Raw genomic sequence first — 20,691 nt, forward strand, 5'->3', positions numbered from 1 at the left:
CCTCGTCGAGTCATTAGGGCTCCCGCTTGACTTGTCTGGTTCGAACTCTAGTTACCGATTTGGATAATGAAAATTAAGATGGTAAATACGAAGTGTTTATAAAAGGTTTGGTCAAAATTTAGAACTTCCTTCATACACAAAATTGTTCATTTTCAGTTACTTATATCATACTAAGAATTAAGAATGATGTCAATTAGCCTTGACTTTCCAAGAAAACTACATGCACAAGCACAAAAAGTTTTCTTTAAGAAACTTGAGAGCTCAAACACTCAAAGGTTGACTTAAAATGTGGGACCAACTACTATTTTAAAAGCAACTGTATATTATTGGGATGTCAATAAATAAATTTTTACCTCTATCACATAAGAGTAGCTCAAAATATAAAACAATCTTAGATTTAGTGTATTCAGTCTAATTTATCGGTTGTAGAAAGGTGAATGGATGTATTACATACTCAAAATAAGATAATTTTTTTTATGAGAAATCACTTGGTGCAGATTTTTTTTCCATTCTTTCAGTAGCTTAGATAATTTTAAGGACCACGTTCTCAATCTTGGCAAGAGTCTCTCTTACCTTATTGTAGATATAATCTTGTTTTGCGACACCTACCAGCTCCAAAAATTGAGGCTACAGTTTATCAGCAAGTCAATAAACTCGTTAACAAATAAAATGAAAGAAAATTTTAATTATCCTTGTGTCAACACGATGATCAAGAAGTTTCTCTTTTAGTTCTTAACTTGGTATGGGATTTGCTAAAAGTTGGGAATCTTCTAACAATAATGAGATATTATCTGTTATTATTATTGATTATCAGAATGATATTTTTAGGGATTTCTAAAAAAAATATGATGATAAGTTGTATTTAGTCGTGTTTTTAAAGGAAATTTCTTTGTGTTCTCTTAATTTTCTCCTTCGAGGTTGACCAGCACTGAAGAGGTTTCGAGTTTAGTTGAACATGTCGAAAAATTGATTAAGGAAAGAGTTGAAGAGATTATGAAGGAGCAGTTGTATTTGTTGATGGAGGGAATTTTATATACAGGTTTGCTTGGATCTCACGGCAATTCAGCTTCAAAGGAATAAATTGTTCTTACGTATTGATAATTTTGGAGCACTCTTCATTAATTAATTTTGATAATCATGTAATTAGTTCTTTAATTTTCTTGGTTTAATTCCAACATTTTGGTGATGATCATGATGATTAAATAAGAGTACTGTTTCACTTTTCCTTTTTTCATTTTTTTAGGCCCCGTTCGGTAACCATTTTAAAAATGGTTTTTTGTTTTTTTAATCAAAAATTTTAAAAAACAAATAAAAATCATGTTCGGTAACTCCATTTCAATTTTTGCTTTTAAAATTAAAAAACAAAATGAAGTAAATTTTAAAAACAGATTTGTGATGATTTTAAAAATTTTTAGAAACACTTTTTTCATTTTGCTTCTCTCTCTCTCTCTCTCTCTCTCTCTCGATCACTTCCTCAACTCAGAGTCTTCCATGGCTAGCTTCACCAGGTAAATCTTACTTTGCCATTAACAGACTACTCTTCTTTCTCTCACTTACAAACTCACACACACACACACACACTCTCTCTCTCTCCTCTCTCAGTCTTGTTTGAGTTTTGGTCCTCTTCTTCCGGTTGATGTTGATGTTATTGTGCCCTAGATCTTGAGACTTGACTAAGTCAATAAGAGACGGGTTATGGTTTCAGCTCTTTTACTATTTTCCTCAAGATTCAAAGATCGCTCCAAGGTCCGACCACGCTCAATCAGGTATCTTTCTCTTGCGTTTCCTATTTTTGGTTGTTTTGTGTATTGTTTTTGTTCATTATTATAGCTGGATTTGGTTTCTCGGGTTAGATTGGAACTACGGAAGGCCAGTTTGAACCCTAGATCAAGTATTAGTTTTCATAATTATATATATTGTTGAAAATATATGTGGAATTCTAGGTTTTTGGTTGATTTTGGTGCTTCATCCTTTATGGGTGGTTATTGTATCTGCTAACTTCCTCTTCTTCTTCAATTTCAATGTTCTCTTTTGGGTCATCAGTCATATTCTCTCCAGCAATTGGGTTAGTCTTATTTTTTTGGGTTTTTTTTATAGCTTTGATCTTTTCATAGCTTCTGGGTTTTACCTTCATTTATAATGTTCTTGTAGTCGCTGAGACAATTCATATACAATTGAACAAGGTTCTTGTTACATCCATTGATCTCATTAGGACTACTGCGTAATTTGCTTTGATTTCTAAATGATCAGCAAATTATTATTTAGGAGAATTAATAGTGAATATTATTTAATTTTTTTTATGAAGTTAGTGGGCACTTTGATTTCCTTTAAATGTTAATGTTTGATCCCCTAATGTAACCTTTTGATTTGGTCCTACTTCAATATACAGTAGTAAGATTCTATTAGACTTTGAGTTAACATACTACTTCAATATGCTTTGGTCTTCGATTTGAAGAGAGAAAAAACAGTGGAAATTGCGGGAGATTTGGAAGAAGACGTGAGTGGATTGTAAGTGAGAGTTTGAGAGAATATGTTAACTTTGAGTCTTTGAACTCAGATTTGAAGTAAAGGGTCTCTCTTTAGATCAACCACATGACAGTTAGAGACACAGGTAGAGCTTAGTAACATGGTTTGAGCTATTGAGATTTACACTGAATAATATTTGTAGTTAGTAACTAACAAATACTACTTGTTGTAAATATAATTCTCTCAATTTAATTTGGGGGGAAAGGAGGAAGAAGATGGAGAATTGAAGAAGATGATTTCTATCTTTCTAATTAAATGAGTGCGTTTTGGTTTCGTTGGTTTAAAAGGAAAGAGTGGTATGTGAATGTGATGTAAATATGGTTACTTCGATGAAAGGCAATTAGAGTGATCACGTCTCTGGTTGTACTTTGTGATGTTTGAAAACTAAAATATTATGAGTTTCTTCTTTTCTTTTTTTTGTCAAAATTAATTTTGAAGGCTTTTCTGGTTTTCTTCTTTTCTTTTTTTGTCAAAATTAATTTTTATTATTATTGCTTTCTGATGTATTTTTTGTTAGGTGGGTTATGTTTGCTTGCTTCATTGGTTTGTTTTTTTTCTTCGATAGCATTTTTTGGGCATGTGGGTTTGGATGGAATGAGATATTTTGCATGTGGGTGGTTGTATAAGTTTCTAAGCTGTTTTGAATGTTTTTAAGGACATAGGTCCTCGTTTTTTAATCTGCTTTTTTGAGTATTGAAACTTGAGTTTGAGATGAAAATCAGGATATTCTGGATGCTATATTATTGCCGGTGTATAACCATGTACTCTGCGTTCAAGTTGTTGTGTATACAACATGGGAAACCAGCACTCTTGATGTATGTATGTTTTGATATGGAACTTTTGAGTATATGCTTTTTACTCCATTGCATGAGTACATGACTAAAATAATACCATAGTCTTTTTACAGGGTCGGATTGGTTAGAACTATGCATGTTCTACGAGTTTTTGATAATTGTTTTTAAGTTTGACGTGTCTAGCTTTGTATTTTTCTAGTTTTTATAAGAGCAGAACTGTTAAGTGTGTATTATCACTGTTAGTCTCAGAATCTATTTATTCTTAACAATATCAATTACATTCTTGATTTCTGATAAGAACCTTCTGACATCAATAGACAGTAGCAATCCAGTAGAAAACCAGCACAAATAACAGAGAAGTAAGTGAAATAACAGCAAGTGAAGAACTGAAATGGTTAGCTATTATTGAATGAAAAGGAAAAAAGGAGACCAAGTCTCTACAAGGGAGGAGAGTCGAAGCTCTCTATTGATGCTGAGAATTACCAAGTTCTAGCACCCACGAAACTTTGAATGATAGTGTTGAGTTTAGCATTTCAAGATATCAACTTCGTGAAATGGCTAATGTCTATGATGAAATTGCTGATCATATATGGAGAGCAAATCGACGATAAAGATGAGTGAAGATTATTAACAATTAGAACTTTTTTAATAGTTTTCTTCAAGATTAGACAATTATTAGTTCATATTTTATTATGACTTTGTCGGTTTTGTGTTATAGATAATGCGTTTCGTGATTTTAAATTACTTGAATTTTTTTAAGATGTTAATGAGTATTTTTTATTTGATTTTTTTATAATTTTTATATATTTGTTTAAAAATAAAAATAAATGATATTCATAATTTTTTATTTAAAAAAAGAAGAAAAAAAATCAAAATTTATGTTTTTTGTTTTAAAAATTGAAAAATAAAAATAGTTACAGAACACACTTTTGTTTTCTGTTTTTAAAATTATAAAACAAAAGTGGTTACAGAACACACTTTTGTTTTCTGTTTTTAAAATTTAAAAATAAAAGTAGTTATAGAACACATTTTTGTTTTTTAAAAATAAAATTTTAAAAACAAAAAATCTACTTTTATTTTTCTGTTTTTAAAATTAAAAAACAAAAGTATTACCAAACGCCACCTTAATGTATATTTTTCAGTTTTCTTATTAATGCATGGATGTATGTACTATAGATATATAAAGAAAAGGTAGACATAATATAATAATTATTTAACATTAATTAATTTTTAAAGACTCTATTTTTATTGTAATTTTTTTTAAAAAAATTATTTTTAACACAGTAAATTATTCAAAATTTTAAAAAATTTGTAGGTGCACCCTAAATACAATAACATATATACATTTGATCATGAAAAAAAATTAGAAATTCTTCTCAATATTATCCAACTAGCTAGTAAATCTACTAGAACATCCGTACTATTATATATATGTATTTCTTTTCTTTCTTTTTTTAATATGCATTTCATTTCATAATTTGGTTTTCTAATAAACATTATAATGCATGCATGGCGTAGTTAATTAGGTCGTACGTTATACTCAACTGATCATTCCAAAGCCCCATAATTAATTATTATACATAATAAATCTCTTTTTCTCTCTCTCTCTCTCCTATGTATAAAAAGTTTTTAATTCAAAATAAAGAAAAGGTAAACATAATATAATGAATAATTAATTTTTTAAAAAAATTATATGAAGATCATGAAGATGTGCCAAGAAAATATATTACTATTAAATGATACAGAAAGTAATGCCATTTTAACAATTCTCTTAACTAAATGCATTGAGCCAAACATATACGTATTAATATTAATTAATTAAATTACATACAAATATCTATATAACAGCTAGTTAATTAAGTTAACTAATTAAGCCGTTATGATCAAACTAAATTATATATATATATATCTCATACTACTATAATTTTACTACAATGTTGATACATATATATATGTATATATGTTTAACTCAAATCCAAATTAACGTCTCTCATTCTCTCTCTCTCTCTCTCTCTCTCTCTCTCTCTCTCTCTCTCTTCAATCATCCAAGAAACAAGAATAGCTAGGTTCTTGTTCATGATGGCCAGACACGAAGAGATAACACAAATAAACACCAAGTTTGAATCAATGGAGCTTGACGAGAAGGAAACTAATATTAATGATGAATTGATGGAAATGGACGAGAAGGAAAATGAAATCAAAAAGGAAAAAGAAAAAAAGAAAATGGAAAAGAGCATCAAATCTTTGTTACATGAAATGGAAGAAGAATTTGACATATTCTCCTCAAGAAAATTCAAAGGCAAAGAACTTATTGCATTGTATGTGAAGCGTTGGAACATTGAATCCAAACAAGGAAAAATTGAAAACAATATAAGCCTTTTAGGGTTACTATTCGGTCTCGAACAACAACAACAACATCTAAACCCTAACCCTAACCCTAACTCGAACCTTTTCTTATCATCACAACCGATCACCGTGGCAGACTTCATTGAGAAAGCAAAATTGCGAATTCTTGATCTTGGTAAAGGCATTTGTTCCGTTGTTGTAGAAACTATCTTGATCTACGAGAGCTACAACCAAGAACAAAGGCTAGGGTTTATCAAAAACTCGATAAAGTCATTAAGAATCGAAGAAAACCCTAACAACATCGTCATCAAGAAACTTCTTTTGGTTCTTGACATGGTAAAGTTTGAGCTAAGACGAGAGATTGATGAGTACAACTTCTCACGCGAGGGTAAAGGAAAGGGTATTGCTACAAGTGATGATGCGATTTATACTGATAAGAAAGAAATTTTCGATGAGTTCGAGGAGAGGTGTGATGATAAGTTGTTTTTTCTTATTTTTTACTTGGAAGCTGCTTTGTGTTGCCCTGTTCTTCCTAGGGAGTGGGGCATTGAAGAGGTTTCGATTTTCCTTGAACATGTCGAAAAATGGATTTCGAAAAGAGTTGTTGAGATTTTAGGGTTTGTAAATCATGCTAGGGTTTGCTATCCAAGTGTGTGTTGTAAGAGTCCTATGGCTGTTGATTTTCTTAGTGATAATATGTCCGTACGTATAGATTTATTTTGGAACAAGCTTGATGATATGTAATATATGTACATATATATAATATAGTATGTTCTTTATTTTAGTACTTTTTTCTTGGTTTTGAATTTTGGTTATATGATCATGATGATCAGAACATACATTTCTACACAATATATAATGAAGTTTTGATTTTAGTCTTTATTTCTTCTTTTTCTTTTAATTGTATATATGATCAATAATTTTCTTAGACATTAATATATATGTTCTTTTTATTGGTACTGTCAAAATTTGGTGGTGGTGATGATGATATGATACATTTATACAATATATATGTAATTAATGAAGTTTTATTTTTAGCTTTTTTTTTGTTTAATTTTTTTTTTGTGTGAGAAACTATTAATGAAGTTTTATTATGTGTCGCAAAATAGAAACACCTGTATTTTTAATGGTTTTTCTTATAGTGTTTAAAAGATTGTAGATATGATAAGAAAAGATGCAAAGTATAGGTTTAGTAATTTTAATTTTAAGAAGTTGAAAATGAGGAGAGGTTATTATTGTTAAAAAATAACCTCTTTGTAGGTGTGGGCTTGTGTTGTGTTGAGATTGTAAGTTGACTATTTTGCTTGTTGATTAATGAAGATCTTATCTTTCTTGATCAATTTTTTTTATGTGTATATATACATTCAATCTCTTGTTTGTTGTTATATAATAAACAGAAAATTAGCATGAATTATATAAATAAAAAATATATATTTATTCAGTTTCTTAGGGATGATTAATTATTTTTTTCAAATTATGTGTTTTCATCAAGATTCTCATTTTTTTTTTTAGTTATGTATTGTCAGCTTTTTTTTTCATCATCTATACTTAAATGAAACAGTTTAATTCGCACGTATAAAATAAAAAAGTCACGAATGCATTAAATCTGAACTATATTTTCAGTGTGTTAATTTTTTTTTTTTTTGAAATTCTTAAAAAATTACATTAAAATTTTATAAGATATCTTAAATAACTACAACATATATGATCATGAAAAAAAAATAGATTAAAAAAATTCTCCCGAATATCAAAACAGATAAGATTGCATCATAAAATTAACATACTTAAAACATGGTTCAAACAATCTATTATATGCGTAACTTTTTAGTTTATACAAATGTGAAATAAATTATTTAAATATTTTTTTATATTATAAATTATTCTGAATCATTCAAAATTTTACCATATGTTATAAATAATTATAATGTACAATACTATATATATAATATCAAACTAAATTTTCATTAAAGCACCTATATTATTTACCATAAAAAAAAAAAACTAGATGAATAGCATGGTGAGTGATGATTATGATGATGAGAAGATTACATTTTTGTAATGAGGTGTGCTACCGTCAACCTTCTGTTACAACCTTTTACTTAACCTCTACGTCCAAAAACATATGTCGGAATATTTTTTTTCATTTTTTTTTGTTACGGGTGTTCGTTATGCTCACAACATCATCCCTGTAAATTTTTGAAAATTTTCAAATAGTTTACAGTGTCGAAAATATGTTTGAAATTTTATTTTGAACGCGAGTGATAAAGTGGAATATCATGAACACTGTTTTTGGTATTATAAATTATTTGGAATTTTCGAAAATTTACAGAGATGATACTGTAACTATAACGAATACTGCTATGAAAAAAAAGTTAAAAAAAATATTTCGGCATCTGATTTCGAACGTAGAAGTTGATCAAGAAATTTTAATAGGAGGTTGTAATTGTTGAGATAGAGAGTGAATATGGTTAGAATGTTAGTTAATGACAGTTAATGACAGCTACAGTTTGTTAATAACAGATTGTACATTCTGTTATAAAGATTAGTTAAGTTTCTGTTGTAACTAGTCTTGTATATATATACCAACTCTTGTACATAGCTAATTCATTCATTGAATAAAAGAAATCACTTTCTCTCTTTCTCTTCTCTCTGTTTTCCATTCTCTCTATTCAGCTCAACTTGGTATCAGAGCTGAAGGTACACTTCCATGGCCGCCTCCTCTGAAACAACTCAACAGTCCATCGTCCCTACAACAATGTTCGTTCCTCCATTACGACTGAATCGAAGCAACTATTTTTTTTTGGAGATCGCAGGTCCTTCCAGCGATTCGGGCACACAATCTTGAAGGAGTTCTTCTTAATCAAAATCGGCCTCAAGCAAGGATTCGTCAACCCCCAGAATCAACAACAATGGTGAGTAATCCTGACTTCAATCGTTGGATGCGCCTTGATCAATTTTTCCTTTCCTGGCTAATGTCAACAATATCTGAATCTATGATTGGGCATGTGGTTAACTGTGCCACTTCATCTGAAATCTGGACTACCCTTGAGCAATTGTTCGGCACTGCATCACGAGCACGACAAATTCATCTTATGAATCAACTTCAGTCCACAAAGAAAAGCTCTCTGGCCATTGATGAATACCTATTAAAGATGAAGAATCTTGCAGATGGACTTCGAGCTGCAGGCAATCAAATTTCAGATGAACAATTAATACTGTATGTTCTTGCTGGTTTGGGAACAGAGTACGAAGCAGTGGTTGTTAATCTAACCTCAAGAGATAATCTTACCCTTGCCGGAGTCCAGTTTATGCTTCAAAGCCAGGAAATTCGCATTGAAGCAAATCAGGCTCATGCTACCATTAACTTAAATGGTGCCACGACAAATTATGCCCAATTCAGAAGAACTCAATCAGGCCCTCCCAACCCTAATGGCCGTGGTAATCCAAATTAATTTCGAGGTCGAGGAAGAGGTCCTCATGGTGGTAGATCAACTACCAATGGAGGAAGAGGTTCCTACAACAACAATCGCCCTACATGCCAACTCTGTGGCCGAGTTGGTCACACAGTTTAGAAGTGTTACCGTCGATTTGATATCTCCTACAATGGTCCTGATGAAACAGATGCATCAGCTGCCTCTAATCAACCTCAAGCACTAGTTGCTGCAACAAATCCCAACACAGATGAAGCATGGTTTCTTGACAGTGGAGCCTCTCATCATGTAACCCAAGACAATACCAATCTTCATCACCAAAGCTCATACAAAGGCAAAGAGAAAATTGTTGTAGGTAATGGCTCTTCTCTATCTATTAATAACATTGGTCATAGTACTCTTGCTGCAAGAAAGTCTCTTTATCTTAAAAACATTCTTCATGTTCCAGCCATAACAAAAAATTTGATTAGTATTTCCAAATTTACTCGTGACAACAATGTCACTGTTGAATTCACTCCTGATTTGTGTTTTGTCAAGGACAATCAATCGAAGATCCCTCTTCTTCAGGGTGCCCTTAAAGATGGTCTTTACCAAATAGCACCTCAATTCACTCACAAGATCAAACAACCACCAAAGCATCACACAGCCCCTGCTGCTGCCAAGAATGCTTCTTTTTGTCAAGCAAATGCTATTTCTACTTCTTCTTGTACTGAAAATACTAGTACTACAAGTGTTTCTAATTCTTGTAATAAAAACTCCAAACTTGTATCATTGTGGCACAATAGACTTGGCCACCCCAATCAACAAGTTCTTAATAAAGTTCTGAAATTTCTCAAAATTCCTACTGCTGAATTGTCTCTCTGTCATGCATGTCAATATGGCAAACTCCACCAATTTTCATTTCATTCCTCACAAAATAGAACTCATTCTCCATTTGAAATAGTTCACACTGATCTTTGGGGACCCTCACCTCATCCTTCACCAGAAGGATTTAAGTATTACATATGTTTCATTGATGACTTTACCAAATTCTCATGGGTTTTTCCTCTTACAGCCAAGTCTGAAACTGCAAGTGTTTTCACTCATTTTAATAACTATGTTGAGAGGCAATTCAACACAAAAATTAAGTCAATCCAAGCTGACTGGGTGGGGAATATAGACCTCTCAAACCTATCCTTTATGGTTTAGGCATCACCTTTAGACACCCTTGCCCACATACACATCAACAACAAGGGAGAGTAGAGAGGAAACATAGGCACATCACTGATATGGGTCTTACTTTGCTTGCTCAAGCAAAATTGCCCTTATCATTTTGGTGGGATGCCTTTGTCTCCTCTACTTATCTCATTAATAGACTACCCATTCAAAAGAACCAATACATCTCTCCCTATGAAAATATGTTTCACTCAAAACCTGATTATACCTTTTTAAAAACATTTGCGTGTGCATGTTTTCCTCTATTACGTCCATACAATAAAAATAAATTCAATTTCAGAACTTCCATGTGTGTTTTAACACAAAGGGTATCGATGTCTACATCCATCGGGTAGGATTTATATTGCCCGTAGTGTCACTTTTGATGAGTCATGTTTTCCATATTCTCAACTGTTTTCAACCAATTCCACTTCTGTCCTACCTCCTCCCACTGTTCCGTACATGCCTCTACCATCCAACATCTCTCTTCCCACTCCTGCTGTTACTCAACAGCATTCCCAAACTGTGCCTCAAAATGAGTTAACAAGGCAGTGTACACCCTTTTCCCCAACTCCTGCTGTTTCCACGGCTGCAAATTCTTCTCTGCAGCCACTTATATCACCAAGAATTACTCCCATTACCAACAATTCCATTGCCTTACCTGTTCCTCAAAATCCAACTACACAACATGACTCAAGAACAACATCCTCACACAATATGACCACCAGATCCAAATCTGCTATTTTTAAGCCCAAAGTTCTTGCAGCTGAGTTACATGCCTATGAATCTTATATTAAAGCACCTACTTCTTTAAAAATGGCCTTGAACAATCCTTTATGGAATAAAGCCATGGGGGAGGAATACTATGCTCTAAAGAAAAACAATACTTGGGTTCTAGTTCCTTATCATCATGGTATGAATGTCATCGACAATAAATGGGTGTATAGAATAAAAATTTAAGAGGGGCGATGGGGCCATTGAAAGATTAAAGGCCCGGTTGGTGGCAAAGGGTTTTCAACAAACTGCTGGTGTCGATTATTTTGATACATTTAGTCCTGTTGTTAAAGCAAGTACCATTCGAATCATGTTTACACTTGCAGCAACCTATGGCTGGGACATACAACAAATCGACATAAATAATGCCTTTCTAAATGGTGATCTAGAAGAAGTGGTTTACATGCAGCAACCACAAGGTTTTGAAGATCCCAACTATCCTACATATGTGTGTCAACTAAAGAAAGCCTTGTATGGCTTAAAACAAGCACCTCGAGCTTGGTATGAGAAGCTCAAAAGTGCATTATTGGCTTGGGGATTCACAAACTCTGTCTCGGATAGCAGTCTATTTTTTATCACCTCAAATGGCAGTCTCCTACTCATTCTAGTATACGTCGATGACATCCTTATAACTGGTGCCAACTCTAAAGCTGTTCACAAAGTCATTACTGATCTCCAAACAAAATTTGCACTCAAAACTCTCGGTTCCGTGGGATATTTTCTGGGTTTTCAGGCTACAAGAACTGGCAACACTATCTCCTTGTCACAATCTCAGTATGCCATGGATATCCTCAAACGAACTAACATGGATACTTCCAAGTCTTGCATCACACCAGCCTGTCCTGGATACAAGCTTTACACGGCTGACAGTGCTCCATTCGAAGACCCCACTCTCTACCGGAGTACCATTGGCTCACTTCAATACTTAACAATGACTCGACCTGACCTTGCATTCTCAGTTAATAAACTGAGTCAATTTATGCAAAAGCCAACTATTGCTCATTGGAATGCCTGCAAAAGGGTTCTTAGGTATATTAAAGGTACACTCAACAGAGGACTGGTTTTTCAACCTGCAACATGTCTTACTCTAGAGGCATTTTTCGATGCCGATTGGGCATGCAATTTGGACGACAGAAAGTCCACCACAGGCTACTGTGTCAAGTTAGGTGGTAATCTGATATCATGGGGATCCAAGAAACAAAAATCAGTGGCTAGATCAAGCACTGAATCTGAATATAGATCATTATCTACCACTGCCACAGAGGTTGTATGGATCATTTCTGTGCTCAATGAATTAGGGATCAAACCAGTCGGCAAACCAGTCATATGGTGTGATAATCAAAGAGCCCAGCAACTAGCCTCCAACCCAGTTTTTCACTCTAGAACTAAGCACATTGAAGTTGATGTACACTATGTTAGAGAGTTGGTCACTGAAGGCAAAATAACTGTCTGTTATATTCCAACTGAAGAGCAGCCTGCTGACATCTTCACAAAGCCATTAACTCTTCCCAAATTCAATTTTTTGTGCAACAAACTGTCCCTGGGACAATCCCAGTTCAGTTTGAGGGGGGATGTTGAGATAGAGAGTGAATATGGTTAGAATGTTAGTTAATGACAGTTAATGACAACTACAGTTTGTTAATAACAGATTGTACATTCTGTTATAAAGATTAGTTAAGTTTCTGTTGTAACTAGTCTTGTATATATATACCAACTCTTGTACATAGCTAATTCATTCATTGAATAAAAGAAATCACTTTCTCTCTTTCTCTTCTCTCTGTTTTCCATTCTCTCTGTTCAGCTCAACTGTAATTAGGAGTTCTTTTTTTTTTTGTAATAGTTTGATCCAAAGTATTCAATTTTTTTGCCCCAATTAATCAATTTCTTCATATAGAGAAACAAATATTTTTTGTACTAAAAAAAATTGTGAAATTACAACTAAAACCCTCATTGCAAAAACTAAATTAAAGGATAAAATAGTAAAAAAAAAAAAGAAGGCTTATTAAAAAAGAAAGCTCGACACTTAAAGAAGAAGAAGAACAGCTCAACTCAGTTCCATTTCAATGGCGGCTACACTGCAATTATGCTATGGGAAGACCTTCAAGAGGCCCTTTGCGGTTGCCCCACCTAACTCCGGCTACTCTCCCAAGCCTAACCCAAGTAGGATCATCATGTGCTCTGCCTCCTCCCAATCCAAGCGCCGTTACACCATTACTTTGCTCCCTGGAGATGGTATTGGTCCAGAGATTATCTCTGTTGCTAAAAATGTTCTTAACCTCACTGCTTCTCTCCAAGGTTCGATTTTTCTCATTTTATTCCATTTGGGTACATTTGCAATTTCCTGAATGTGTCGAAAGTTTTCAATCTTTTTTGCTTTTGTTGATGATTTTGAGTTTCGAATTCTATAGGGTTTAGTTTAGTTTATTTTGAGATAATGTGCCCACATTTGCATTTTACATAAAGTATTAAAAGTTTCAATCTTTTTTTTTTTCATTGTTGAATTTAAATTTTGGGGACATTTGGAAAATTAGGGATTGATTTGAGTTTCCAAGAAATGGCTGTGGGTGGAGTTGCCTTGGATTTGACTGGTGTTCCATTACCAGAAGAAACTCTCTCAATGGCTAAGCAATCTGATGCTGTTCTTCTTGGAGCTATTGGAGGGTAATTTTCTTTTCTTTTCTTTTTATTTTTTTTTTATTGAAATGCTTTTTGTTGATGTATTTATTTTTTTGTTGAAATGGTATGGTTTGTGAATTGAGCAGCCTTTAATTTCTTGTACACATTGTTATTTTGAAAAGAAGAAAAAAAAACATTAATCTAGCTCTCCCATAATATCAATTTATATACAAATAGGAACAAATAAACACATCAAATTCAGCTTCACAAGGCAAAGCTGATCAAACAGCTTGCATTTGAACTTCAAAGTTGGTCTTGTAAAACCCTTCAACTTAACTAATAAACCTCTCATTTACCAAAGAACATCACATATTGGGAGATGTATCGTTGCTGATGGTATTTGATAGAACTGAATTGAGATTAGCCCACCACCTTCTGTTGCTCCCGCAGACACGGAATTAAGGTCCTTGGAAACTCTCGGTAGAACTTCTTGATGATTTATCATGAAAGAGTATCACGAGAAAGAAGAGAGTGGTGAGCGAAGACTTTGCAGCTTTAATCCGCTCAGCTCTAGCACGCTTCAGAATGGCAAGCTCGGAAATCTCCCTGATAAGCTTCTGATCAGCTGCATCTAAAGATGGGCCTCTAGGGGGTCTAGGAGGCTTTGGAGGTTTCTCCTTCACCGACGATGTTTTCTCTGCAAGACCATTAGTGTCTTCTCCGTCCAACATCTTGTCTGTCACCTTGACACTCTCAAGAGAAACTCCATTGACATTCCCACAACTCACCCCATCTTCAGCTTTGATTAACCCATCAACAAATCCACCATAAAACCTAGCTATCAATTTCTTAGCCTGTTGTTTAGAACCCGAAACAGGGGTCTTATTAAACTCTTCATCACTTGTTAGCACCCCAAGTTCGAGATCAACTCTAACCCCATCGTCCCTTGAACCTGTAAGATCCATCATACCCCGAAATCCCAATCTAATTATCAACTAGCTCCTAAACTGTCCAATTGACCAAACCAATAATATCACCAAGAACACCAAAAGTTCAACCCGTAACACAAAACTTCACTTTTGGCGATGTATGTTATTCTTAAATGTGAATAGAAGCCACAGAAATATCTAGCTTCATCAAGTGAGCAACCCTTTTCAATTTAAGGAGCAATTAATTCTAAAACATCAGCAATAACTGAAATTATAATTTGTTTTCCAAGTAAACATCAATCCATCTCCTATTTCCTCCTCCGAGCTATCAACATAAGAAAATAACAACATTGGCTTTCTGTTTTTCTCCAAATAACAGCATTTGATTTTGATTTAAATGTTTAGAAAAACAGAATTGATTCAAATGTATTCAAATACAGTTTATGTTCAACTCAACTTCTCCACAAACTAAGCAAAACGAATACTTAAATGAGTTTAAGTCAAAAGAACAAGTCTTTTAACAAAATTTTGCTTATTTTTCAAGTAAACACATAAAATTTAAAAATGTGGGATATGCAACTCACTACCTCTTTATTTAGGTATGACTTGATGAAATTTCCATATCGTTCGGAGGTCACGTTGTTCTGGCAAAGTTACTAAATTGATATGTATTTTATTTTTGAAAAAAAAGGTACAAATGGGATGCAAATGAAAAACATTTGAAACCAGAAACTGGGTTACTTCAGCTAAGGGCAGGTCTTAATGTTTTTGCAAATTTGAGGCCAGCAACTGTTTTACCTCAGGTAAAACCTTTTCTATTTCTTCTTCACTGTCTGTATTTCATGTCTAGTACAAGTACATTGTATTGTCTATGTTAGTTTAAGTTCTAAGGATTGTAGAAACAAAAATATGCATTGTACTTTTCTTATATACCGTTTCGTTATTTGCAGTTGGTGGATGCTTCAACTTTGAAAAAGGAGGTCGCTGAAGGTGTTGACATAATGGTTGTAAGAGAACTTACTGGAGGTTAGCCTGAGATTTACATGTTTGGACTGAGGATGCATCAAATGATCTCTTTATTTCATTATAGTTTTCTGCTAAACTACAGGTATATATTTCGGAAAGCCAAGGGGTTTTGGCACAGATGAAAATGGTGAGGAGATTGGATTTAATACTGAGGTGTATGCAGGATACGAGGTACTACTGTTACAGTTATTATTTTCGTATTGCTTCAACAACATAAGTTATGAAATCGGGTATATAAGTTGTATTGAGTCAGTCGTGGCCATATGGTTGCTAGATTGATCGCATTGCACGTGTTGCGTTTGAGACTGCTCGGAAAAGGCAGGGAAAACTTTGCTCTGTCGATAAAGCAAACGTCTTAGAGGTACTCCTATATTAAGCTTGTTTGTTCCTAAACTTTACTCCAAATCGAAACTGTCCTCGTTGTTGTACTTTACCATTGATGTATTGTTTCTTCAGGCTTCAATGCTTTGGAGAAAACGAATTACGGCCATTTCATCAGAGTATCCTGATGTTGAACTCTCACACATGTATGTTGATAATGCTGCAATGCAGCTAGTTCGATATCCAAAACAGGTTTGGCTTAACCTTACATAAACTCGCTCGTTGCGGTTATGCATCTCTTCCTTATGGTTTACATATGTGATGTTTTGCTATGGTTTAATTGCAGTTCGATACAATGGTGACAAACAACATATTTGGCGATATTCTATCTGATGAGGCTTCAATGATTACCGGAAGTATTGGGATGCTTCCATCCGCTAGTCTTGGGGAATCGGTAAAGAGTCAATTTTTTTCACTTTGTTCAAGGTTTTTGATCTACGAGGAAGTTTTAATTCATCGAAACTCTTCATGAATACAGGGACCCGGTCTTTTTGAACCTATACACGGTTCAGCTCCCGATATTGCTGGACAGGTTAGTTTACTTTAGCCTCTTGAAGTTAACATGTCTTATAATCTGTAACACGATTGATTCTTTTCTAGGATAAGGCGAACCCATTAGCGACCGTGCTAAGTGCTGCAATGCTTTTGAGGTACGGTCTAGGAGAAGAAGAGGCTGCAAAGAGAATCGAGGCTGCTGTTCTTGACACACTCGATAGGGGTTTTCGAACGGGTGATATTTATTCATCTGGAACAGTGAGTAATTATGTTCGATATTTGATTGTTGTCGGTATAAGTTTTAGTGAATACTCGTTAATCGTTACTATTTGTTTACACAGAAACTGGTTGGATGCAAAGAAATGGGCGAAGAGGTATTGAAATCTGTAGAATCGCGAGTTCCCGCTGCTCTATGAGGCAGTGAAACGAGTTTAGCATCGAGCAAGTTTTGGTTACAAGATCATGCTAGGATTATCTCTTAGTTCATTCATCCTTATTTAGAATATATTTCAAGTGAGTTGGAAATTTGACTATGTAAAATTTCATTGTCATGCAGCAAAAGTGAGATAAGTGAAATGAAATTCATTGTTGTATTAGACACTAAATTTAATAATGTTTATTATTGGATTTAATATGAGTAAACATGGATTAATAATCTTTCATAATCCATGTGCAACAAACTAGGACCGCGACTCAGGCCTTGGACTTCCGACCCCAAACCTCCGCCCCCGATCTTGGACCTTGATGTCGAATTATTTCTAAATATTATAATACAAGTTTATTATGTTAAAATTTATGGTCGTAATAATAAATACAATACAAAACTTTATCAAAATAAAGTATTCTTTTTATTTAAATATAATATGATCTTTATACGGCCTACTATACAAAGTTTTACAAGCACGATGTAGAACCTAAGAAGGACCTGAATCAATAGAGCTCTGAGATAATCATCACATAATTTCAATAGAGGTGGAGGCGATGTTCAATGGCTTGCGCGACTTAAACAGTGTAATAACCATAGTTAAGAATCTAGAATAAGCGTTGTTCTAATAAAATCATTACTTGAAATTTCAAGCATCAAGGTTTGATTTGAGCACGAATTTGCTTGAGGCTTTACAAGACCACATTGGCCATATCACCTTAACAAATTTTCTCATAAACACCACAATGTAGATGTTTATTTCTCTTATTTCATCTAAGTTGGGAATATAAAATATAATATCCGTTTGCAGAGAAAATATTTAATAATAGATTACTAAGAGAAATAGGTAAAAAAAAAATTCCACCCAAGATTTAATAATTAGTTCATTCTTGGCCTCGATGAAGTCCATCTTGTTGTGAATGAATATAGTTCACTTAAACTAAGTAACACAAAGAATAGCAACAAATCTAAAGCTTAATTAAAAAAAAAAAGTCAAAACAAACGCAAAATATTACACTATGAGCTTATTGGTAAATTTGTAGTATTTGCTTAACCCTTTTTTTGAAATAAAATAGTAACTTCATTGAAATTTAGCACTCAAAGTATAATAGACCTTGTAAATCAGGTGGAACATTATGAACATGAATGCTACAACCAGATAAAAATCTAGAGTGCCTAGCAACATAGTGGGCAACTCAGTTTGTTAGTCGTCTAATAAAAGACAAGGTAACATTAGAGAGAGAAGAAAGTAATAGTTTGCAACCATTAACAACCAACCTGAAAACAGAGGACATATGTTAATTGCTACGAATGGCCTAAACAGTGAGCATGCTATCAGTTTCAATTTCCACTTTATCTCAATTCTTATTTTTGATCCAGCTGAGAGCCTCCTTAAATCCCTATGGCTTCAACTACCTCAATAGCATATGAACCTTCATTACACACAACTACAACCTCCAACAAGGCACTAGAGGAGTCCCTAGCAACAATCCCAAACTCATAGGAGCTTTCTTTCTCAAACAAAGCGGCATCAATATTGATCTTGATTGTGTTAAGTCCTGATTTAGTCCATTGCTCAGTTATTTTACAAACGAATTATCAATTAAACGAAACAAAACTAAAAATTATTATATTGAAGTTTGACATTGTCTCAAAGATTACGTCCTAATAATTGCATCATAAAATAATCATCCCCTATTTTGTACATAAGTATAAACAATATACACAAAGAATATTTGCTATGATGTTAGACTTAGTGGTCCTACTAAGTCTAAGATGGATTATCAATTCAAACATGTTTTGTAAATTAAATTTTAACCACCAAAAAGTTTGTATATTCAAATAAGTCCAACTAAAGTTTAATTAATATCAAAGTTAACCTTTCATATTCTCTTAATCTAAATAACTTCTAACACTTCCTAAATATATTTATACTAAAAAGCAAGATCTATCTTAGATATGCTCGCCCACTTACTATTATATTACTTTGTCAATTAATTATTAAACAATTTAGATTCTTAAATTGTGTAAAAAAAAATAGATTCTTAAATAAATAACTCTTTCAACCTAAGCAAACCAACCATGTCTTTTTTTGGGATCCAAGACCAATTAATAGGAATTTAAATATAAAATATTCATATCTCTACATACTTGTTTAATGTTTAAATGTAGTAATAATATTATATATGATTTAGGGTTAAGTTTCATATACGTGCTATAGTAGATCTGTCTTTTTTATATATAGAAATTATTAATAAATAATAATAAATATGTGATTTATAAATTATGAAGCAAAGAGCCAAGCACTACCCTTTGTTACAAAGCAAAAGTCCCCTAAAATTCTTTTGGTGCATACCCTAAAAATAAGTGTACTCTTCTAATTTTCTTTTTATATGATCACATTCTATTTATTTTATTTTTTTAAAAATACAATAATTTAACACATCGAAAATAAAGTTTAAACAATTTATTAACGGGTGTTTATCTTATTTTATACACTTGTGAAATAAATAGATTGAACCTACTTTCTGTATTATAAATTATTTTAATTTTTTTAAAAATTTTATAGAATTTCTTAAATAAACACAGTATGTACTATCATATAAAAAAAAAATAAAGAGATCAATTATAACTATTCAGATATTAAAAATACAAAAATAGTGCATTATTTTATAGTGGTCCATCATATCGCTATTAGACACCACTCCACCTAGAGATAGTATCTTATAAATGATTAGCGATATTCCATGTACAATAGTTATTAAATTTTGTGAGCTCAATACTTAATTATATCAATAATAAAATTAAATGACTATAGATAGATATTAGATATATAGGTAGTGACCACTAATATCTTTTTCCTTTTAGTATAGTGCCCTCAATATTTATATTTCTTTTTTATAATTAATCCCTATATATTTAAAAATTGCTAAAAAATATTATTGGTGTCAAGTATCTTCGTCAGTGTCATATCGTTATTAGTGTAATTAAGTATCAAGTTTCATATAATTTAAGAAAATACTTTAAAAAATATTATTAACTAATCGTGAAACATGACCTATAAAAAATGTTGGACACCACTCCACTAATACCCAATAACAATATTTTATATATTTATATAGTTTGTTACATATTAAATGATTATGGATAGATATTATACATATATAGGTACAAATAACATATTAAATTACAAACCTCGATAAGGGGGTTGTTTATATTGTAGGAATTAAATAATTTTATATATAGCCCATTGACATAACACATTTATTACATTATTATTTTATTTTATTTAATATAATTAGCTGAATCTTTACCTAATATTAATAAGTATAACCACCCTAGTTCCAAAGTCATACATCATGTGGAAAATAGCTACACATCTCTCACTTAATTACTCTAATAAACACAATGTAAGCATGCTTATTAATTGTCATTATTATTATTATTATTATTACATAAGATGTGACTTTTTTAATTTTATTTGTAAGAAACTCATAAAAAAAAATTGTATGTATGCTAATGAGTGGTAGTCCTTAGTGATTATGATGGTGATCAATAGTCATTAAGCATCACTAATTATTTTTCACACAACCTAATAGAAAGATAATTGTTAAAAAAGAGAAATGCTAAAATGTACCACAGTTAGTGCTTAGCACTCTCTTCGGTATAATTATATATTAACTCTATATAATTTAAGTAAATAATTTTTAAGGAATATTGATAACTAATCATAAGCACCCACCTATAAAAAATAC

At 32.6% G+C, this 20,691-nt stretch overlaps 1 protein-coding gene and 1 long non-coding RNA gene across 2 annotated transcripts; both read left to right on the top strand.

The window, feature by feature from the left end:
* Positions 1–1,234: 1,234 nt before the first annotated feature.
* LOC133031081 (uncharacterized) lies at positions 1,235–4,116 on the top strand. The gene is made up of 3 exons (XR_009684587.1): positions 1,235–1,508; positions 1,660–1,766; positions 3,638–4,116. It is a non-coding gene; the product is annotated as an uncharacterized LOC133031081 (long non-coding RNA).
* An 8,919-nt stretch (positions 4,117–13,035) lies between these two features.
* LOC115722254 (3-isopropylmalate dehydrogenase 2, chloroplastic) lies at positions 13,036–17,154 on the top strand. Its single transcript, XM_030651414.2, has 11 exons — positions 13,036–13,360; positions 13,597–13,726; positions 15,302–15,413; positions 15,561–15,636; positions 15,719–15,807; positions 15,911–15,997; positions 16,093–16,209; positions 16,304–16,411; positions 16,496–16,549; positions 16,618–16,770; positions 16,854–17,154. Exons 1-11 carry the CDS (start codon positions 13,129–13,131, stop codon positions 16,926–16,928), a joined length of 1,233 nt encoding a protein of 410 aa, XP_030507274.2. The 5' UTR covers positions 13,036–13,128; the 3' UTR covers positions 16,929–17,154.
* Positions 17,155–20,691: the final 3,537 nt, after the last annotated feature.

Source organism: Cannabis sativa, chromosome 9 (genome assembly GCF_029168945.1).
Source record: "Cannabis sativa cultivar Pink pepper isolate KNU-18-1 chromosome 9, ASM2916894v1, whole genome shotgun sequence".
In the NCBI taxonomy this organism is placed as follows: domain Eukaryota; kingdom Viridiplantae; phylum Streptophyta; class Magnoliopsida; order Rosales; family Cannabaceae; genus Cannabis; species Cannabis sativa.

Bases quoted from the DNA above. Each gene is read 5' to 3' on its own strand.
- LOC115722254 (XM_030651414.2), top strand. From the start codon at position 13,129: ATGGCGGCTACACTGCAATTATGCTATGGGAAGACCTTCAAGAGGCCC. The intron at 15,414-15,560 runs GTAAAACCTTTT...CGTTATTTGCAG, and splicing joins CAGCAACTGTTTTACCTCAG to TTGGTGGATGCTTCAACTTT. The intron at 15,998-16,092 runs GTACTCCTATAT...TTGTTTCTTCAG, and splicing joins ATAAAGCAAACGTCTTAGAG to GCTTCAATGCTTTGGAGAAA.